This window comes from Oncorhynchus kisutch, linkage group LG13 (assembly GCF_002021735.2).
Source record: "Oncorhynchus kisutch isolate 150728-3 linkage group LG13, Okis_V2, whole genome shotgun sequence".
NCBI lineage: Eukaryota > Metazoa > Chordata > Actinopteri > Salmoniformes > Salmonidae > Oncorhynchus > Oncorhynchus kisutch.
Genome location: NC_034186.2, coordinates 61286637 through 61310081, shown reverse-complemented (window position 1 = coordinate 61310081; position 23445 = coordinate 61286637). Strand labels below are relative to the sequence as shown.

The 23445-nt window shown below is 46.6% G+C and overlaps 1 protein-coding gene across 2 annotated transcripts in view; it reads left to right on the top strand.

The window, feature by feature from the left end:
- Positions 1–23445, top strand: part of LOC109902008 (sterol regulatory element-binding protein cleavage-activating protein) — a 29397-nt gene that overhangs the window by 3105 nt on the left and 2847 nt on the right. For both annotated transcript variants that reach the window (XM_031786797.1, XM_031786798.1), the window contains exons 2-20: positions 890–1084; positions 4397–4517; positions 4765–4922; positions 5027–5247; positions 8198–8476; positions 9323–9449; positions 10172–10284; positions 11071–11165; positions 11329–11427; positions 11832–12044; positions 12481–12881; positions 13060–13206; positions 19888–20089; positions 20216–20331; positions 20635–21142; positions 21399–21567; positions 22391–22557; positions 22693–22773; positions 23151–23357. In XM_031786797.1, the coding sequence (XP_031642657.1) occupies positions 890–1084; positions 4397–4517; positions 4765–4922; positions 5027–5247; positions 8198–8476; positions 9323–9449; positions 10172–10284; positions 11071–11165; positions 11329–11427; positions 11832–12044; positions 12481–12881; positions 13060–13206; positions 19888–20089; positions 20216–20331; positions 20635–21142; positions 21399–21567; positions 22391–22557; positions 22693–22773; positions 23151–23357 (3619 nt within the window). The remainder of the gene's footprint in view (positions 1–889; positions 1085–4396; positions 4518–4764; positions 4923–5026; positions 5248–8197; positions 8477–9322; positions 9450–10171; positions 10285–11070; positions 11166–11328; positions 11428–11831; positions 12045–12480; positions 12882–13059; positions 13207–19887; positions 20090–20215; positions 20332–20634; positions 21143–21398; positions 21568–22390; positions 22558–22692; positions 22774–23150; positions 23358–23445) is intronic.

Below are 23445 nucleotides of genomic sequence, written 5' to 3'. Positions count from 1 at the left end.
AACTGACTTGCCTAGTTAAATAAAGATTAAATAAAGATGTAAAATAAAATCGGCGCCAAAAAATACAGATTTCCGATTGTTATGAAAACTTGAAATCGGCCATTCCGATTAATCGGTCGACCTCTAATAGTAACTACACTAGCTAGATAGATGCTGTGGCAGGGCTGAGTTTGTCTGGGATAGTAACTACACTAGCTAGATAGATGCTGTGGCAGGGCTGAGTTTGTCTGGGATAGTAACTAGACTAGCTAGATATATGCTGTGGCAGGGCTGAGTTTGTCTGGGATAGTAACTAGACTAGCTAGATAGATGCTGTGGCAGGGCTGCATTTGTCTGAGGGTGGGGGGTAGAAGATACTGTTATGTAGCCTAGCCAATCTGTCGCTAAATGGAGGTTGTACTTGGGACGTACAGGTAAGACCAAATATCTTGTGGTGGTGTTAGGGATGGGAAATGTGGACGTGATATCTATGGTGTTTCTGATGGGACAGGGAGTTAGTGAGGGCTTCTCTTTGGTTTCTGCAGTGTGTGACCATATATAGGTTTGAGGTGTTTTGTGTAATAAATTGGTAATAAGGCAGACTCGTCCAAAGCAACATGAACACAGGCTACATTCAGCAGCAGCTGATTATGTGGTGAGTGCCGAGTATCCTCCAGGGTTGAGGTCAATTCAAAATGAAGGCAGTCAATTCAGGAAGTAAACTGAAATTCCAGGTCAATAATTTTAAAAAGAGCACCTATGTTCTATGCTTTAATTCAAAGCTTTTTCCATTTGTTAATTTTCAATTCAAATCACTTCCTGAATTGACTGCATTCCATTTGAATTGACCCCAATCATGGTATCTCTGAGTTTGTGTTAACCCACACCTCTCGTCTCTGTGGTTCCCTAGGTCCCTGGATGCCCCACGGCACTCCGTCCTCGCTCGCCCTCCCGATGGCCGGCAGCTGACCCCGCCCCCCAGGATGACGGTGAGAGAGCGGCTGCGAGAGAAGATCTCGGCGGCGTTTTACCGCCATGGGCTGCTTTGCGCTTCCTATCCGGTGCCCATCATCCTCTTCACCTCTGCCAGTATTCTCGCCTGCTGGTACGTCTGAGGAAGGGGAGTGTCTGTGAGGGAAGCGGGTTCTGGGGATGGGCGTGTGCATCTTCAAGAGATTATATGTGAGAGTTCTTGTACTGGTTTCTCTGAACATGTTTTTGGCAGGTTTTCAAAGGATTGTATGTATTTTTTCTATCCACATGGGCAGAGGTGAGATGGTAGGTCAGTAAAATAGAAGAGAAGCAGATGGATGAACATTTAAAAAAAAAAGAGGTCAACAACAGAGGTGGGAGAAAAAGGAGCAGGCCCTGCAAAACCCAGTCAACTAAATGAAACGGCCATAGCCATACACATAAATCAGCACTCGGAACAGAACACACACTTTTCCACCTCAGAGTTCCACATTAGAGGTCAACCCCGTCACAGTTGAAAGGTCACAGATGAGAAGTCAGGACAGGATGGAACGAATACGGTACAGCATGGAACCGTGGAGGCAGCAGTGCACTGCCAAAAGCACGGCTGGCTGACGGCTGCACTGAGTGCAGGGAATTAAAGGGGTGAAAGCAGAGTTAAAAAGAGAGACACAGCAGAGGGCTGTGAGAAAGTGACCCCTGGAGAATAGGCCTATCTGTGTGTTCCTGGCCCTCCATCTGCCTCCCAGGAGGTGGGGGCTCCTGCTGCAAAACAAAAGCCCTTTGTGGCAGTACAGTGACCTTAGAGAGAGGGAGAGGGAGAGAGGGTGTAGTGTCCTCAAAGAGAAATCTGTATCCCGTGGCCTGACAGGCTGCCAAAGAACCAGGATGAAAGAGTGTTCAAGCACTTAGATACTGAGCAACACTGTCAGTCACGTCACTATTAAAAAAAACAAGCATTTCGCTACACCCGCAATAACATCTGCTAAATATGTGTATGTGACCAAAAATATTGTATTTATTGTACTATACTTTGGAACTATGCAAACTGCACATTTTGATGTGGTGCAGGTCAGGGATACTGAGTCAGTATTGACAGTGTTTAGTGTATAGAACCCCCATAAACGTTTCAGTGTGTTCAGTCCTCACCTGAAAATCAATTTCCCAATGCCCTGTTGGAATCTTTAGTTAATTATTCAAGAGGTTTGAAATGCTTTTGCTCGTCTATGGAAGTGGGCTTCAACTTCGAAGGCAACAGACCAAGGCCTATACCCTTCACAGTGGGGTAGTCTCCTCACGAGGGGTAATAAGATTTTAAGAGATTTTAACTGGTTATGGTTGGCGTCCTCCAAATTTGTACCTACATTCATCCCTTTGCTACAGTATTGCCAGGCTGTCGCCATCATTTCCAGTCGTGGTAAAAGTGTACCCAATGGCCTAACAGAGACAGACAAATGCAGCACAGTCACTCTGGCTGTTTGTCTTAGCCTCAGTAGCCTCGTAGCTTTCCATGAATTTTGGAGGCGCCCTTGAACTTAATGCACTTGTTGGTTTTCTTAGTTTTTTTCCCTCATTTAAAATGAGTTTGTTCACAGGGCAAATGGGCCCTAGAAAGTGGTCATTTCTAGGAGAATGGTTGAGTGAAGACGATGACAACCTGGGATGAAAGGTTGTAGTTACTTACTCTTGCATTAGGGTGGAATTAGTGAGCATTAGTAGACTCATGTTTTACAAACACATTCATGAGTGGATATGGTATCAGCATACATATTAAGAGCTAAACCCCTTCAATCCTTTTCTCATTAAGTGTGTGTATGTGTGTGTGTTCGTTCCTGTGTCAGTGTGTCGGGCATGCAATTGTGCACGTGCGAGTGTATCGGTCTACTAAATCTTGTAAATCTCAGTGTGTTTCGTAAGAGCCAACCTCTTCCCAGGGAAACGGGTGGTCGGTCTCTAGTTAATGCTAAATCTGCCAACAAAGGACAGGGGAGGCAGTGGCACCGACTTATTTGTTTCACTTACACAGACATTCACACACTTGCACACTCAGGGATGCTTATATACACATACATGTATTATTATACTGAACAAAAATATAAACGCAACATGTAGTGTTGGTTTCATGTGTTAAAATAAAAGATATTGAAATTCTCTCAAATTTGGTGCACACATTTGTTTACATCCCTGTTAGTGAGCATTTCGCCTTTGCCAAGATAGTCCATCCACCTAACAGGTGTGGTATATCAAGAAGCTAATTGACCGCACAATCATTACACAGGTGCACCTTGTGCTGGGGACAATAAAAAGCCACTCTAAAATATGCAGGTTTGCCACACAACAAAATACCACAGATGTCTCAAGTTTTGAGGGAGTGTGTAATTAGCCTACACCTGTGGGATTGTCTGAGACCAGCCACCCAGACAGCTGATGAAACTGTGGGTTTGCACAACTGAAGAATTTCTGCACAAACTGTCAGAAACCATCTCAGGGAACGTGCTCGTCGTCCTCACCAAGGTCTTGACCTGACTGCAGTTCAGCATCGCAACCAACTTCAGTGGGCAAATGCTCACATTAGATAGCCATTGGCACACTGGAGAAGTGTGCTCTTCACGGATTAATCCTGGTTTCAACTGTACCAGCAGATGGTGTCGTGTGGGCGAGTGGTTTGCTATTGTGAACATAATTCCCCATGGTGGCAGTGGGGTTATGGTATAGGCAGGCATAAGCTACAGACTATGAACACAATCGCATTTTATCGATGGCACAGAGATGCCGTGACAAGATCCTGAGGCCCATTATTGTGCCATTCATCCGACGCAATCACCTAATTTTTCAGTATGATAATGCACAGCCCCATGTCGCAAGGATCTGTACACAATTCCTGGATGCTGAAAATGTCCCAGTTCTTCCATGACCTGCATACTCTCCAGATATGTCGCCCATTGAGCCTGTTTGGGATGCTCTGGAACGATGTGTACGACAGCTTGTACCAGTTCCCGCCAATATCCAGCAACTTTGCAACAGCTTGATCAACTCTATGCTAAAGAGATGTATTGCTACATGAGGCAAATAATGGTCACACCAGATACTGATTGGTTTTCTGATCCACGCCCCTACCGTTTCTTTTAAGGTATCTGTGACCAACAGATGCATATCTGTGTTCCCAGTCATGTGAAATCCATAGATTAGGGCCTAATATTTTTTTCTTCAATTGACTGATTTCCTTATTTGAACTGTAACTCAGTAAAATCTTTGAAATTGTTGCATGTTGCGTTTATTTTTTTTAACTGTAAGGAAATTATCATTTTGGTAGAGGGTGTGTATTTTAGTGCTGGGATAATAATTCACAATACTCAAGCCTGTAACTAATATTCAGACCACACTGTCACTTATTCTCCACTCCCATGTTCTCCCAAGTCATCGCTCTCTTCCCCCCCCCTCTCAGTTACCCCCTGCTGCGGCTGCCTCTGCCGGGGACCGGGCCGGTGGAGTTCACCACACGGGTCCGAGATTATACCGTCCCTTCCCATGAGCCCCAGGGAGACCTCGGCGAGCGGCCTGACTGGGTAAGACTCATGGTCAAAAGATCACCCCACTTACAGTACCCACATGGCTTGACTGTTTACATGGTACATTTGTAATATCATGATCTTTAAAAAATAAACCTAACACCACTAAGTACCATTTGGTACCAGGTAGTTACCAATTGCATTGAGTGTTTGAAATACCAGCTGAAAAAGGGACTGTAAAATAACAAACTCATCCGCTTCTCTGCCATGTTTTTCAAAACCCTCTATGGCTCTGTTCCTCCAGTATCGGGGTCCTCCGGTGGCCTACATCCAACAGGTCCTGGTGAAGGCAGCTGTGTCTCCCTGGGACAGTACGCTGGTCCCTGTGGACGTGTTCCGCTCCCCACTGGGCCGCGTATTCAGCCTGCTGGAGGAGATCCGCAACCATGTACACAACGATGGGTATGGGGAACTACACGTCCAATGTCTCTCCCCCACCTCAAGCTTTCTCTATCGTTTTAAAATGCACCTTGACTTGACCGGACTTACCTTTCGTCTCTTTGCAGTTCTGGGGTCAGGAGCCTGGAGGCACTCTGCCTGCAGGTGACGGACCTGTTGCCGGGGTTGCGGCGTATGCAGACAGTGCTGCCGGAGCATGGTTGTCTGCTGGTCTCCCCCGGCAACTACTGGCAGAACCAGCGGGAGCTGTTTGACTCTGACCCCGACCTGCTGAAGACCGTCCACCAGCACGAACCCAAAGGACTGCACACCTCCGCCACACTGAGAGGTAGAGAAGGGAGGAAGGGACGGGAGGGGTGAGGTAAATGGAGGGCAGAGCAAAGGAATCATCCTTTTGTATCCCTTTGGCTAATGCTCATTGAACCCCAACCAGAGTGTGTGAGCAGAGCCGCTCATCACTAATGGAGTGGTGCTTGCGCTCCATGTCGTTTCCACTAAAGACCCACGCCAAATTCGCTCCATTCATTAAAATCACAATTTAACCAACACCCGTCTATTTTTGTGACTACCTGGATCTACAAATCAAATCAAATTGTTTTTGTCACATGCGCTGAATACAACAGATTACAGTGAAATGCTTACTTACAAGCCCTTAACCAACAATGCAGTTTTAAGAAAAACAAGTGTTGAAGTATTTGCTAGTGAGTGAAAAATAACAAATAATTAAAGAGCAACAATAAAATAATAGTAGCGAGGCTATATTTTACTTATTTGTATTTTATTTAAAAAATGTATATAACTAGGCAAGTCAGTTAAGAACAAATTCTTATTTACAGTGACGGCCTATATACAGGGGGTACCGGTACAGAGTCAATGTGCGGGGGCACAGGTTAGTCGAGGTAATTGGGGTAATATGTACATGTAGGTAGAGGTAAAGTGACTATGCGTAGATAATAAACAGAGAGTAGGAGCAGCGTAAAGGTGGTAGTGGTGAGGGGTTCAAAGCAAATAGTCTGGGTAGCCATTTGACTTGGGTAGCAGCTTTTTACCAAGCCTTTTGGACCAAGACTTGGCACTCCGGTACTGCTTGCCGTGAGGTAGCAGAGAGAACAGTCTATGACTAGGGTGGCTGGAGTCTTTGGCGATTTTTAGGGCCTTCCTCTGACACCGCCTGGTATAGAGGTCCTGGATGGCAGGAAGCTTGGCCCCAGTGATGTACTGGACCATATGTACTACCCTCTGTAGTGCCTTGTGGTCGGAGGCCGAGCAGTTGCCATACCAGGCGGTGATGCAACCAGTCAGAATGCTCTCGATGGTGCAGCTGTATAACGTTTTGAGGATCTGAGGACCCGTGACAGATCCTTTCAGTCTCCGAGGTGGAAAAGGGGTTGTCGTGCCCTCTTCACGACTGTCATGGTGTGTTTGGATCATGATAATTGTTGGTGATGTGGACATCAAGGAACTTGAATCGCTCAACCTGCTCCACTAGAGCCCCGTCGATGAAAATGGGGACGCGCTCTGCCCTCCTTTTCTTGTAGTTCACGATCATCTCCTTTGTCTTGATCACGTTGAGGGATAGGTTGTTATCCTGGCACCACACGGTCAGGTCTCTGACTTCCTCCCTATAGGCTGTCTCATCGTTGTCGGTGATCAGGCCTACATCTGTCGTCTGCAAACTTATTGATGGTGTTGGAGTCGTGCCTGGCCATGCAGTCATGGGTGAACAGGGAGTACAGGAGGGGACTGAGCACGCATCCCTGAGGGACCCTCGTGTTGATGATCAGCGTGGATCAGATGTTGTTGTTACCCACCACCTGGGGGCGGCCCGTCAGGAAGTCCAGGATCCAGTTGCAGAGGGAGGTGTTTAGTCCCAGGCTCCTCAGCTTAGTGATGAGCTTTGGGGGCACTATGGTGTACCAATTGTTTTTTAAGTGTTGAAACCAAACCATATGGATTTGACTGAAAGCTGTTTGAATAAACATGTGAAGATGAATGTAAGAAGTGAACATCATTCCAAATAGGCTACATGTCATATTAAACCGCATATAAACACTCTAAACAGGTCAGGAGCCAGACATGGAGCCTAAGAAGGAACTAATGATTTAGGCTATTATTTCAATTATTTCAAGGCTGCAGCCTACAAAGAAATACATTGTGAAGCATTTGTGAATGCAACCCCAGGCTGGTAGGAACATAGTGCTCAGCATTTAAACAACATTTAGTTGTATTAAATCATTGTAGTCTATAAATTTGGCATTTAGGCTGTGACTTACTTAGAATTAAATGCAAAGGAAATGAAAAATGCCTTATTAGTCTGTCTACAGTGCCTTTTAATAAATGTTTTGAATACACGCCAGTCTGTGGCTTCAGGCTCATGCGATGGTGCCTGGAGAGCGAGCCAGCAGCGGAGAATATCCTCTCCACACTTGCAGAGCAACTGGGGAAGCTAAACACCCTTTTGGCCACTCTTGCCAGGCTGAGCTGAGATGTAGAGTTGTTTTAAAAATGTTCTATAGGTAGGCCTAAAGCTTTTTAGGCAAATTAACCCAATCAAAACAGGAAGCTCCTTGAAAGTGGGAATGTACCAGGCCTATTGGGCCAAAATATTTATGGCCTAATTTATCTCTATTAAGGGATCAGATTTGTTTGTTTATAAATACTTTGCTACAATGACACAGTTAGTTATTTTCAAACCTTGTTCCTTTCTTTTAGCATGTGGATGTAGGATACGGTCATGCTTTCGGGATACGTATCTTTTCAGATTCCACAATGATTCTCTAGTTGTAGACACTACATCAACAAACTCCTTCTCTTGCTCTTGGTCCTCATCTTTGTAAGTCAACTTGATTTTGCACCTGTGTGTTTTATCAGTTTCTTTATAAAAAAATATTTAGTGAACTCCGTGGCTGTAGCTAAAGCATGGGGCTATAGCAGCACACAAGTAGACTACAAATGCATGCTGGGATGGACATGCCCTGAGCTCCTGAAGTGAGCGCTACTTTTTTGAAGCGAAATTAGAGCGGGCAAGATGGCTGACGCTCCAGCCTTTTGGGAATCTCGCTCCGTGCTCCAGTCAAATTGGGCACGCTCCTCACTGCTCACATACACTGGCCCCAACTAATGTCAGGCAGACTGGTAATGCTGATATTGTTCAATGCTGTGTGTGTGTGTGTGTGTGTGTGTGTGTGTGTGTGTGTGTGTGTGTGTGTGTGTGTGTGTGTGTGTGTGTGTGTGTGTGTGTGTGTGTGTGTGTGTGTGTGTGTGTGTGTGTGTGTTAGACCTGCTGTTTGGCGTCCCGGTGAAACACACAGGGGTGAGTCTGTACAGCAGGAAGAGGGTGGTCACCTACACCATCACCATGGTCCTGGGCAGCTACGACGCCAGGTTCCTGTCTAGCCTGCGGGCACGTCTCCGCCAGCTGCACCCCTCGGTGAACTGCAGCCTACGCGAGGACCACATGGTGCACGTGCACTTCAAGGAGGAGATAGGCATGGCCGAGCTCATCCCCCTGGTCACCACCTACATCATACTTTTCGCCTACATCTACTTCTCCACACGTAAGTCTCTGACTGGAGTCTGGGCGCCACGGGGGCATCTCAATAGTCTAAAGAGCTTCCCTTCATCTGCACTGATCTGAAAGAGTTGGCTTAGTTTCATTTAGTTTCATCAAGATGCATCCTTCTTTCCATCCATTCTTCCTTGAAGTAATGTGTCCCATTACTAAAGCCGGGGGGGGGGGGGGATTGGTTTGAAAAGAAATGCTGAAGTCGGATGTCTTGCTTTGTGGGCGTCTCGTTTTCACTGGGATATTGTTCCCAGGTGCCCAGTCAAGGCCACAGAGCCAAGGTCCAGATTAGTGTGTGTGTGTGTGTGTGTGTGTGTGTGTGTGTGTGTGTGTGTGTGTGTGTGTGTGTGTGTGAGTCCTAGCCAAGGCTGGTCCTGTCTTGTCCAGGGATAATCTCCTACACTGTAGTCCACCATAATAATCTACCATGATAAGACTCACCAATGTGTGCCAACACCAACAATATGCTGGCATATACACACACATGCAATATGTACAGTGCACAAACCTCATTTCAACTAAAAGCTGCATAAACTCTCATGCTGAGAGACATTCTTCTTTGTAGTGTGGGTGTTAGACAGAGTCCTATGTTAACTCTTTCCTCACAGTGTATGTAGACTCTATGTTAACTCTTTCCTCCCAGTGTATGTAGACTCTATGTTAACTCTTTCCTCCCAGTGTATGTAGACTCTATGTTAACTCTTTCCTCCCAGTGTGTGTAGCCTCTGTCTATGTTAACTCTTTCCTCCCAGTGTGGGTAAACTCTGTCTATGTTAACTCTTTCCTCCCAGTGTGGGTAAACTCTGTCTATGCTAACTCTACTTCTTCCTCTCTCCAGGTAAGATTGACATGGTGAAGTCAAAATGGGGCTTGGCGCTGGCTGCCGTGGTAACAGTGCTCAGCTCTCTGCTTATGTCTGTGGGGCTCTGCACCCTGTTCGGCCTGACGCCCACACTCAATGGAGGGTAAGAAACACACACACACACTCTACATATATCCTAAAAGCCCCTGACCCTCTCCTGCTCATTGATCTGTATGGACTACTGTGGGACTGCAGACATTAATGTACAGTGAGTGACAGGGGACTGTGTTACCAAGGGCAACAGATGTGGACTCAAAGGGGAGGAGGGATTCTTAAGAGGGCGGGGATAGATATTGATGTGGCGTACCTGGCCAATCACACCCAGCTTATTGGAATGTAGAGGATGGCGTGACCATCTCACACCATCCAAATCTCACCAACCATCAATCAAGATTCCAGGGTCCACACGCACACAGACCTACATACCCACTGTCGTGCATATTGACCCAATGGCCACACAATAAAGCCTGTTGAATTAATAACACGTGTGTTTGGTCTTTATCTTCTGCGTCGTAGTTTTGTTACGTACTGACCTCCAACCCTTATCTTCACGTGTAATGATAGCATATCTCTGGTTTACTGTCTGTCAAACCTTGTCTGTCTTCAATCGTCCCTTCTCTCTTTCATCATCTGTACTCTTGTCTACTAAATATCCCCTTTTCTATTTTTAACCTGTTTTTTATTTGTGCGACAATTTGACGACCTTCAAATTGAAAAACCTGACCTCTCTCCCACCCTAACATCCAAACTTACATCTATCACCTGATCCACGAATAAACAGCTTTGTAATCATGTTGTCTCTGCTTGTGTCTCTCTCTCTGTCAGTGAGATCTTCCCATATCTGGTGGTGGTGATAGGGCTGGAGAACGTCCTGGTTCTCACCAAGTCTGTGGTGTCCACCCCTGTTGACTTGGAGGTCAAACTACGCATCGCTCAGGGTAAGTGTGTGTGGGCTGGTTCTTCTATCCTTGTGGGGACCTACAATCCCCAAAAGTCCCCACGAGGATGGTAAAAGCAAGGCAAATTCTCCCTTGTAGGGACATTTCCCATGAGGACAAAGGCTATTTTAAGGTTAGAATTAGTGCAAGGGGGCCTCCTGAGAGGCGCAGCGGTTTAACCTCTCTAGGCTAGATGGGACGGAAATCCAGTGAAAGTGCAGGGCGCCAAATTCAAACTACAGAATTGTAAATATTTAACATTCTTGAAAATACACATGCAATATGTCAAAATAAAGCTTAACTAGAAAAACCTAGAAAAACTACAATTTCCGGGTCATTTTTCGACCCATGCACCCGGCCTGTCACAAGCGCCACCTTGTGACGGGCCGGGTGCATGCACGCTGACTTTGGTCGCCAGCTGTTCGCCATGTCCTCCGACACATTGGTGCGGCTAGCTTCCGGGTTAAACGAGCAGTGTGTCAAGAAGCAGTGATGATTGGCAGGGTCGTGTTTCGGGGGACGCATGGCTCTCGACCTTCGCCTCTCCCGAGTCCGTACGGGAGTTGTAGCGATGAGACAAGACTTTAACTACCAATTGGATATCACAAAATTGGGGAGAAAAAGGGGTAAAAAAGTACCATGAAAAAATAATTTGTGTTATGGTAAGTTTTAGGGATAGGGAAAATAGGATTTGATTTTAGATCCCCACGAAGATATAAGAACAAAATGTGTGTGTGCGTGAAATCCAAGCATTTGTTAATGTGGTATTGTGTTGTCCCTCTCCAGGCCTTAGTAATGAGAGCTGGTCTATCATGAAGAACATGGCCACAGAGCTGTGCATCATCCTCATAGGATATTTCACCCTTGTGCCTGCTATCCAGGTAACACACACACACCAATCTATCACACACTGGCGTATGAACACAGGTACACGCACACTTTCATTCACATAGACAGAGTAGATCGTACTGCCACAGAACATGCACACGCACACTTCTACTGTGTATGTTATGAGCGGCCTGCTGTTTATTTCTGTGTTTCCAGGAGTTCTGTCTGTTTGCTGTGGTGGGCCTGGTGTCTGACTTCTTCCTTCAGATGTTTTTCTTCACCACAGTTCTTTCCATTGACATCCGACGCATGGAGGTGAACACACACACACACACACACACACACACACACACACACACACACACACACACACACACACACACACACACACACACACACACACACACACACTGTCAACAGTGCTTTCCTTAGTAATTTACAGCATGGAGGTGAGGTCATAGACACACACACACATTTGCCATGTGATGGCGAGGTCTCTTGATCCATGAGTCATTTCCTCAGTCTATAGTGCTCAGTAAAATATTGACAGTCTCTCTTTATCCACCTTTGTTCCTCTTATCCACCTTGTTCCTCTGTTACAGTCATAGATACATGCATACTCTAACACTAATCCATACACATGTACCATACACATGTACTCTCATACATGTTACACTCTCCCACATAAGCACCCTAAAACTGTCCTCTCACACACACAGTTGGCCGATCTGAACCGCCGTCTCCCGGCCGAGGCGGGGATGCCCCCTCCCAAACCGGGCCCCCTGCGCCCTCGGGAGGCGCCTCCTCCCCCACGGCCCTCGCCCTACACCATCACCCTGCAGACGCCCGCCTTCAGGAACCTGCGTCTGCCCAAGAGGCTCCGTGTGGTCTACTTCCTGGCCCGCACACGTCTGGCCCAGCGCTTCATCATGGTGAGACTGGCTAGGGGCACTTCCTGAAAAGACGGTTTAAGTTAGGGTTGCACGATTATTTTGCTAAATGCACAGAAATGAGGATTGGAAGATTCATGATTTTTCCTGCTTATTCCCATCTGATTCCGGGAATCTTCCCAACTGGATTTTCTGGGAATTTGGGGAAAGTTACCATATTCCAGTGTTAACAAATGCTTGTGTGAAAGGAGGGTGAGTTAGCACTGGGATAAGAACATGCAGTGTGAAAAAGGGTGACTGTCTCAAGGCCTTTTCACAGAGAGTCTGCCTGTTGGGCCGTCGTGTCTGTGTGTGTTACCTTCTGTCTCGCCTGTCAGTATTTGTCTGTCTCTGTATGACTGTGTGAACGTTTTCAGTCCTTCCTTGAAGTAGTTCTCTGTATGCATTGACATGTCCCTCTATCCCTGTATTATTGTAGGTGGGTACAGTGATCTGGATTGGCATCCTGGCCTACACGGACCCCGCTGGCCTCCGTACCTACCTGGCAGCCCAGGTGTCTGAACAGAGCCCCCTGGGGGAGGGCGGGGCCGGGGGTCTGCCCCCCCACCTGGGAGTAGCCTCGGTCTTCCCTGGACCAGGAGGGGACCCCGCCAGCACCCTCAGTGTCCTCCCTGCCCCCGCTGAACCCACCCCACTTCCAGAGAACCAGTCCCAGGGTCACCACGGGGCCCCCAGGGAAGGAGTACCCCACCAGGCCCAGGCCCCACCCCTGGTGCCCCAGATCAGCTGGGGGGCGGAGGATGAGGAGGGCTGGAGGAGGCTGTCTTTCAGACACTGGCCCTCGCTCTTCAGCTACTATAATATTACTCTGGCCAAGAGGTAGGTCAGGGGAGTTAGAATGAGTTACTGTGTGTGTTTATTGGGTGTGAGTGTATGTGCATAGTGTTTGTGCCACTGTTGACCCTACTTACCATGCTTTTGGGTTATGGAAGGGAAGAAAGGTCAAATTCATTGATTAATGTAGGAAATGTCATTTTGTTACCTTTCTGTCCCACAGATACATCAGCATCCTGCCTGTCATTCCCGTCACGCTTCACCTGAGCCCCCGGGAGGCCATCGAGACGCGTCACCCCCAGGACACACGCCACCCCCCGCCACCCAGCCTCAAAACTAACGACCTACCCGCAGACCTCACGCTCTACAAGTCAGTACCGACACACTCTCACACACACCAACCTCCATTTCCAACGCCTTCAAACTACTGATTGACTAACATTCCCCCTACTACAATCCATGCACTTCATGTTTTTCACACACACACACACACACACACACACACACACACACACACACACACACACACACACACACACACACACACACACACACACACACACACACCCATGCACAGTGCACACCACTTCAAAGTCCATGCTAATGCTCCTGTGCAGGCGAAAGATCAATGTTATAGTGAACGATTATGGTGTCAAGGCCAAGAGATTCAGTGATAATCCACACAGTCCAAACCCACATCTCATACAGAATATGTTTGCATTGTAGGGTTGCAAAATTCCGGAAACTTTCAATAAATTCAATGGTTTTCCCCAAATCCTGGTTGGAAGAATCTCAGAATCAGGAAGGAGTAAGCAGGAAATCCGAAACTGTCCAACCAGGATTTGCAACGCTAGTCCTACACCTCTCTTTTCTTCCTATTTCTAACTTTGTAAACGAAACACAGCCAAACAGTCCGTCACTGTGTCAATGGTTATCTCAAAAACGGTAGGAAGAAAGAGAAAATCGTTTTTTCTCTTATCTCTATAGTTGAGTTGACTGGATATTGGGCGAGGTTCGTTTTGCATCGGTGCCCCCACCCACCCGGGGCACAGGGCCATGCAAAATGAACCCCCTCACTGACTCACAGACTTTGTTCCTGTCTACCGTCTCATCTGATTGTCTGTCAGGTTACTCGTAAGATGTCCGTGGGTTGACGATGTCATGGTGGAGTGGATGATGTTTGGTGTGGTTTTGGGACTGAGTGAAATAGTCTCTCAACTGTGTTTTCCCTAGTTCTATTTTGTTGGTAGTAGGGGGCAAAGGTTCCTCAAAGCAACAGGCAGTACTGCCAACGTTAATGTTTCTATTAGAACAAACAGAATTGGGCAGAGGGGGTGCTGTGTTGCTTAAGACCACCAGTGTTTTTCCTGCAGTATACTACGTCCTTGACCAATAGCATATTAAAATGGATCCAACATTGGAACTGTGTCCACTGTGATGTGTAACGCCAGGGAGGTTTTTCATTTGAAGTGGAAGGTTTGAATCATATTCATCAGGTCATGGTCATCTGTGAAACCCAGATCAGTGTTCACGGTTCATATCTGAGATAAAGGCCACAGTTGTGAAGTTCATCTCTGGAACACAGGCCAGGCACAGATGGAGATTTACCTATTAGAATCTTTGGGTCAAGTCAAGGAGGAGGGGCCTGGATGGTTCTCCCAGAATAAAGTAGAATCTATGGTATCTCTATGGTTGTCCAATCAAGGACAGAATCCTTTGAAACTCTTGCTTTTATTTGATTTAACCTTTATTTAACAAGGCAAGTCAGTTAAGAACAGATTCTTATTTACAATGACGGCCTACCAAAAGGCAAAAGGCCTCCTGCTGGACGGGGGCCTGAGATTAAAAATATAAATATAGGACAAAACACACATCACAACAAGAGACACACAACACTACATAAAGAGAGACCTAAGACAACAACATAACAGCAAAACATGACAACACAGCATGGTAGCAACACAGCATGACAACAACATGGTAGCAGCACAAAAACATGGTACAAAAATTATTGGGCAAAGTCAACAGCACAAAGGTCAAGAATACATCATACAAAGCAGCCACAGCGGTCATGATTGAGTCTTTGAATGAAGAGATTGAGATAAAACTGTCCAGCTTGAGTGTTTGTTGCAGCTTGTTCCCGTCGCTAGCAGGAGCGACCCAGGATGTGTGTGCTTTGGGGACCTTTAACAGAATGTGACTGGCAGAACGGATGTTGTATGTGGAGAATGAGGGCTGCAGTAGATATCTCAGATAGGGAGAGTGAGGCCTAAGAGGGTTTTATAAATAAGCATCAACCAGTGGGTCTTGCAATGGGTAGACTGAGATGACCAGTTTACAGAAGAGTATAGAGTGCAGTGATGTGTCCTACAAGGAGCATTGGTGGCAAATCTGATGGCTGAATGGTAAAGAACATCTAGCCGCTCGAGAGCACCCTTACCTGCTGATCTATAAATTATGTCTCCGTAATCTAGCATGGGTAGGATGGTCATCTGAATCAAGGTTAGTTTGGCAGCTAGGGTGAAAGAGGAGCGATTACGATAGAGGAAACCAAGTCTAGATTTAACTTTAGCCTGCAGCTTTGATATGTGCTGAGAGAAGGACAGTGCACCGTCTAGCCATACTCCTAAGTACTTGTATGAGGTGACTACCTCAAGCTCTAAACCCTCAGAGGTAGTAATCACACCTGTGGGGAGAAGGACATTCTCCCCACAGACAACCCCTGTAGGTAGAGAAAGCTTGTTAGACACTAAGAAAGCTTTGTTGTAGAGCATTTAACACAAAATCGAGGGAGGGGCCAGTTGAGTATAAGACTGTATCATCTGCATGTAAATGGATGAGAGAGCTTCCTACTGCCTGAGCTATGTTGTTGATGTAAATTGAGAAGAGCGTGGGCCTAGGATTGAGCCTTGGGGCACTCCCTTGGTGACAGGCAGTGGCTGAGACAGCAGATGTTCTGACTTTATACACTGCACTCTTTGAGAGAGGTAGTTAGCAAACCAGGCCAAAGATCCCTCAGAGACACCAATACTCCTTAGCCGGCCCACAAGAATGGAATGGTCTACCGTATCAAAAGCTTTGACCAAGTCAATAAAAATAGCAGCACACTATTTCTTAGAATCAAGGGCAATGGTGACAACATTGAGGACCTTTAAGGTTGCAGTGACACATCCATAACCTGAGCGGGAACCAGATTGCATACTAGAGATAATAATATAGCTATCAAGAAAGCCAGTCAGTTGATAAAGTTTTTTTTTAACAGGGCAAAATAGAAATAGGCCTATAACAGTTAGGATCAGCTTGATCTCCCCCTTTAAATAAAGGATGAACTGTGGCTGCCTTCCAAGCAGTGGGAACCTCTCCAGAAAGGAGAGACTGGTTAAAAAGGTTGGAGATAGGCTTTGCGATGATAGGGGCAGCATCCTTAACCTGTCTAGGACTGGGGTTCCGCCCCGCAACAGTCAGTGAAAGTGCAGGGTGCCAAATTCAAAACAACAAAAATCTCATAATTAAAATTCCTCAAGCATACAAGTATTTTACACCATTTTAAAGATAAAATTCTCGTTAATCCAGTCACAGTGTCTGATTTCAAAAAGGATTTACAGCGAAAGCACCACAAACGATTATGTTAGGTCACCACCAAGCCACAGAAAAACACAGCCATTTTTTCCAGCCAAAGAGAGGAGTCACAAAAAGCAGAAATTGAGATCAAATTTGTCACTAACCTTTGATGATCTTCATCAGATGACATTCATAGGACTTCATGTTACACAATCCATGTATGTTTTGTTTGATAAAGTTCATATTTATAAAATAAATCTGAGTTTACATTGGCGCGTTACGTTCAGTAGTTCTAAAACATGCGGTGATATTGCAGAGAGCCACATCAATTTACAGAAATACTCATAATAAACATTGACAAAGATACAACTATTATACATGGAACTTTAGATAAACTTCTCCTTAATGCAACCGCTGTGTCAGATTTCAAAAAATCTTTACGGAGAAAGCAAACCATGCAATAATCTGAGTACAGCCTTTAGACTACAAAACAGCCAAAAAGATAGCCGCCATATTGTGTAGTCAACATTACTCAGAAATAGCATTTTAAATATTCACTTACCTTTGATGATCTTCATTAGAATGCACTCTCAGGAATCCCAGTTGCACCATAAATGTTTTGAATTGTTCGATAATGTCCATCAGTTATGTCCAAATATCTTCTTTTGTTAGGGCGTTTGGTAAACAAATCCAAAAGCGCGTTCAGGTCGCACCGAACGTCGGACAAAAAGTTTATAAAAGTTCCCGTAGAAACATGCCAAACTAAGTATGGAACCAGTCTTTAGGATGTTTTTAACATAAAACTTCATTAATGTTCCAACCGGACAATTCCTTTGTCTGTACAAATGAAGTGAAACGTAGCTACCTTCCACGTGAGCGTGCCAGACCGAGGCTGTGGCACTCTGCCAGACCACTCACTCAAAGAGCCCTTATGAGCCCCTCCTTTAGAGTAGAATCGTCAAAACAGGTTTTAAATACTGTTGACATCTAGTGGAAGCCTTGAAGTGAAACATAACTAATATCACCCTGTATCTTCAATGAGGGCTGAGTTGAAAAACTACAAACCTCAGATTTCCCACTTCCTGGTTTGATTTGTCTCAGATTTTCGCTTGCCATATGAGTTTTGTTATACTCACAGACATCATTCAAACAGTTTTAGAAACTTCAGTGTTTTCTATCCAATACTAACAATAATATGCATATATTAGCATCTGGGACAGAGTAGGAGGCAGTTCACTCTGGGCACGCTATTCATCCAAAAGTGAAAATGCTGCCCCCTATCCCAAAAACGTTAACAATACCACTGAAAATTAAATAAAAATAATAAGTTCCAACAGAGGGGATCAATCTGATTCTATACCATTTTACAAAGACCAATTCATGAAGGAAGGCTTGCTCATTAAAGCTTTTTAGCATCTATGACAAATCAGGACAGGTCGTTTCACTGAGCAGCCATTACGAACACAGGCTGTAAAACAGTGATCACTAAGGTCATTACAGAAAACACCAGACTGACACCATCAGGATTATTTGTGAGGATAACATCGAGGAGAGTAGCCTTTTCTGGGTGTTTGGAGTCATCCTTTGTGGGATTGGTGATAATCTGAGAAAGATTTACGGAGTCCCATTGCTTTTGGACTTGGTCAGGTGGTTTAAGCATGTCTAAGTTTAGGTCACCTTGCAGGACAAATTCAGACTTAGTGTAACACGGAACCCAAACCGGCTGCGCGCGTGTGCCATCGTGCATACATTTATTTTGTCCCCCCACACCAAACGCGATCACAACACGCAGGTTAAAATATCAAAGCAAACTATGAACCAATTACATTAATTTGGGGACAGGTCAAAAAGCATTAATCATGTATGGCAATTTAGCTAGCTAGCTTTCACATGCTAGCTAATTTGTCCTATTTAGCTAGCTTTCACATGCTAGCTAATTTGTCCTATTTAGCTAGCTTTCACATGCTAGCTAATTTGTCCTATTTAGCTAGCTTGCTGTTGCTAGCTAATTTGTCCTGGGATATAAACATTGAGTTGTTATTTTACCTGAAATGCACAAGGTCCTTTACTCCGACAATTAATCCACACATAAAACGGTCAACCATATCGTTTCTAATCTCTCCTCCTTCCAGGCTTTTTCATCTTTGAACTTATATGGTAAACTTTCATAGCGTTACCACGATGACCTGCAAAACAGTTCGTCTTTCAATCACCCACGTGCATATAACCAATGAGGTGATGGCACGTGGGTACCTGCTTCTATAAACCAATGAGGAGATGGGAGAGGCAGGACTTGCAGTGCGATCTGCATCAGCAATAGAAAGGAGTTCTATTTTAGCCCTTGGCAACGCAGACGCTCGTTGGCGTGCGCGAGCAGTGTGGGTGCAATAATTGAGTAACATGGATTTCTAAATGTATTTTTCAATGCTCGCGCCCGCGACGTGTCCGGTTTGGATGTAAGGGGCCAGGAGAGAGCTTAGTGCAGGTAGGGTACAGGCCGGTGCTGATGGAGGACGATAGCACCCAGCAACAGTCAGCAAAGAGCTATTTGAACATTTAATGCTTAAAACCAGCAAATCATATTGTTTGGGGACAGTCTTCGTTGAGGCAACCGTCAGAGAATCTCCCTCAGCCTGTTTTATAATACCGGTAATCATAAACAAATAAACTGGTTGCCAATCAATGTTAGACACTATTTTATTATGTTAGGCCTGTGGCGGTGATGGAATTACATTAGTATGATCATTTTCTAACATAATTTCAAGCCTCAAATGGAAAGGCTGTTTTCTGTTGCAGTGTGAATGGAAGTGCAACCATAAGGTGAGGAAAAACAACCATTTTGTTCCTGGCTCTTAACGGTGCACATTAGCATACTTCCGCTGAAGTGGTGTGGTTGGCTTGAACATGTGCTATGTGCAGCCAGTTTGTGCACACCACATGGGTATAATCTTTCCCTAAGGGGACAATAAAGTCAGTATGTACACGCTGACTCCATGCATGAGCATGTGTGAGAGAGAACGTGTGCTGGACCAATCAGACTCTGCCGTGGTTTCAGGACTGGTATTGCATGTCGAGCTGGTCACACCCGTGCGGCATGGCAGTGACTCGTTCTACACGACAGGTGCTTTTTAGGCTTCTGCCTTTGCAACCGTCTCCACTAGAGGGACACACTGGACCCATTACATACGGCTCTGCTTTCCAGGCTTTCCTCATGGTGGGACAATAAACAGTCGGTCATGTTATGGAATGTCATTCTGACGAGCTGAGGATTTACGTCGGTACGCCATTGCGTAGTTCACACCTCTCTCAAGGTTCAAGTGTTTCCGTTGTAAGATGCTCTGTGCGGGTCATGAGATGACTTGGTCTCCCCGTCATTGGTACTCTCTCTCTGTCTCTAACTCGCTCTCTCTCAATGCAATCCAAACCAGCTTTATTGGCACGTATGGAGAAGGCAGCAAACAGGTTATTAACCCCCCCCCTCTCTCTCTAGGGTAGCAGCTCTGGGCCTGGCGGCAGGGGTTCTGCTGGTGCTGCTGCTCTTCTGTCTCTACCGGGTCCTCTGTCCCCGCAACTACGGCCAGAACGGAGTGGCCCATGGACGCCGTCGCCGCGGTGACCTGCCCTGTGACGACTACGGCTACTCGCCACCCATCAGCGAGATCTCCCCCCTGCTGCTGCGTGGACACAGCATGGTGAGAGACTGGACACACACACACACACACCATTGTTCATTTGCATTATTTACAAGTATCTCTCCTCTCTCTCTTCCTTCCTCTCTCTATCTCTCTGTTTCTCTTTCTTTCTTTCTCCCCTCCCAGGATATAGAGTGTCTGGCGAGTGATGGCATGCTGTTGGCCAGTTGTTGTCTGGCAGGACAGATCCGTGTGTGGGACGCTCAGACTGGAGACTGCCTCACTGTCATTCCTAAACATGGGTAAGACACGCACACGTGCCATGTACACAAGGTCACCTTGGCCAATACAGGATTACATACACACACCTATGGACAGTTCATGCTTGTATTCATGCATAATGTTTATATGGCCTGGCACCATCCACCTCTTCGGAGTACAACTTGTATTATTTGAATAATAAATGTACAATATTAACTTTTTGTCTGTGTTCACCCTTCTTCCCATTCCCATGTCCTTTATTTCTTCCAACATAGTCTTCCCTCCTGTTCTCCTATATGCATATCCAGCCTCCTTCCCTGAACACTAAACTGTCTCTCTGTCAGGCTGCGGCGGAGTAGTAGCAGTGGCTGCTGGGAACAACGGGATGGCTGGGACGCCGTGGGTGTGGCCGAACCTGAGAATCTGGGAGGCGGGACAGAACCAGGGGGCAGGGTTTTCGATGAGGATGAGGGCTATCCCCTCAGGCGGCGGACCACCCCACGCCCGGCCCTCTTTGAGGACCAACCCGACCTCACCCCCCTCATCGACACCAACTTCGACTCCCAGCCCCCCTCCCACCTCCTCCTCACCCCGCCCAGGGATGGCTTTGACTTCGGTGGGCTGGTGGAGAGAGCCTACCTAGAGCACGAGCCTCCCTCGCCGGGCCTCACTGCCTCCTACCCCTCTCCCTCCCCCCCATCGGGACCCCCTCCCCAGAGGAGACGCAGCCTGGGGTACATCCAGCCCCCTGTTCCACAGGGCCAGGGAACCCCGGACTGGGAAAGCGCCGTGTGGGCCATGGAGCTTCGGGGGAACCTCATCGCTGCTGGGAGGAGCAGCGGCAAACTGGAGGTGAGACCCAATCCCAAATCGACCCCCCCCTAGCCCGTCACTAGACACTTTATGATGCTCCCTTGTAGAACAGAAAGAAAGAACGGGATGGGTGCAGAGGGAGTGGATGAGATGAGAAGGGGAAAGAGAGGAGTTAGTCATAATGAGAAAGCAGGAAACAATATTTGCAAGAGGAGAGAGAGTCAGAGTAGGAGAAATTGGCAAAGGGAAAGTGAGAAAAAGCCAGGGCAAGTGTACTAATGTGTTATGTGGTTAGCTGTGGGATGCAGTGGAGGGCTCGTTACGCTGCAGTAATGAAGACGGCGTCTCGGGGATCACGGCCCTGGCCTTCCTCAACAACAGGATCGTGGCGGCCAGACTCGACGGCTCTCTAGACTTCTTCACTGTCGACATCAACAAGCCTCTGGGCTTACTGCAGTACAGAGGTGAGCTTCACACACACTGTCAAACGACCCAATGATGTCAATATACACCGAGTGAACAAAACATTAGGAACCTGCTTTTCCCTTGACATAGACTGTCCAGGTGAAAGCTATGATCCCTTATTGATGTCACTTGTTAAATCCACTTCAATCAGTGCAGATGAAGGGGAGGAGACAGGTTTAAGAAGGATTTTTAAGCCTTGAGACAATTGAGACATGGATTGTGTATGTGTGCCATTCAGAGGGTGAATGGGCAAGACAACAGATTTAAGTGCCATTGAACGGGGTATGGTAGTAGGAGCCAGGTGCACCGGTTTGAGTGTGTCAAGAACTGCAACGCTGCTGGGTTTTTCACGCTTAACAGTTTCCTGTGTGTATCAAGAATGGTCCACCACCCAAAGGACATCCAGCCAACATGACACAACTGTGTGAAGCATTAGTCAACATGGGCCAGCATCCCTGTGGAACACTTTCGACACCTTGTAGAGTCCATGCCCCGACGAGTTGAGGCTGTTCTGAGGGCAACAGGGGGTGCAACTCAATATTAGGAAGGTGTTCATAATGTTTTGTACACTCAGTGTATGTCTAATATGCTTGGAAAGTCGATCGGTAAAATGTCAACAACTGGAGTCACCTGGTCATTCTTGGAGACGTTATTGACCGGGCAGTACTACGGTAGCTATCAACTGGGTAGTTAACTAATTATCAAGTAAGGTGTCTCCGGCTATGGTTACTTTTGATATTTTGTGACGTCTCGAATTTTGGAGCGTTTTAACTGTAGACGTGTGTGTGTGTGTGTGGGTGTGTGTGTGTGTGCACGTGCCAGGTCCTCCCGGGCGTAGTAACATACCGCCCTCGCCCTGCTACAGCAGTGAGGATGTGATCTCATGCCAGCTGACGCGCTCGGTGCAGTGTGCCCACCAGAAACCCATCACGGTGCTGCGAGCCGCTGCCGGCAGAGTGGTCACTGGCAGCCAGGATCACACGGTCAGGGTGAGTGAGAACACAAACACACACAGAAACACACACACACACACATGTGGACTCCTGTGTATATCATTCACCAACCTAAAACAGAATAAAATGTACACTCACTCACACACACTGAAACCCTTCTGTGTGTGTCAGGTATATCGTCTGGAGGACTCATGCTGTCTCTTCACGCTCCAGGGCCACTCTGGGGGAATCACTGCCATCTACATAGACCAGGTTAGTCAATGGTACAGTCTGTATCCCCCCCCCCCCCATCCGATGGTACAGCCTTGTAACCCAAAGCTGTGTTCCAATGGCTAAACTCGTCTAACTGCATTCCAACCCAAAACCTGCTCCCTTGAATAATTTCCCCCAGAGGGATAGTTATACAATGTAGCAATGGGCTCAACTTGCTCCTAAAATACCACCTTTTCCGAACCTTGTGTACCAGTCTTGCTGGGTGTGCATGAGTCACTAAGGCACAGGCAGCCCAATTCTGATATTTTTTATACTAATCCGTTTGAGTGTAAGCCCCCCTTACTAGGAGGGCACATCGTAGCAAATGTACTTAATGAATATGTGAAGTATCAGTCATTGTCATTGTCGTGTGGCAGACCATGGTTCTGGCCAGTGGGGGGCAGGACGGAGCAATCTGTCTGTGGGATGTGCTGACGGGCAGCCGGGTGAGCCACGTGTACGGTCACCGCGGCGACGTGACCTCGCTGGTGTGCACCACATCGTGCGTGATCAGCAGCGGCCTTGACGACCTCATCTGCATCTGGGACCGCAGCACGGGCATCAAGCTCTACTCCATACAGCAGGTGGGTGGGTGTGTGTGTAAACTAGTCTCCTGTTTTTCAACGATAGTTTATGCCTCTTCGTCTGCTTCAATCCCAATTTTCCTTTCTT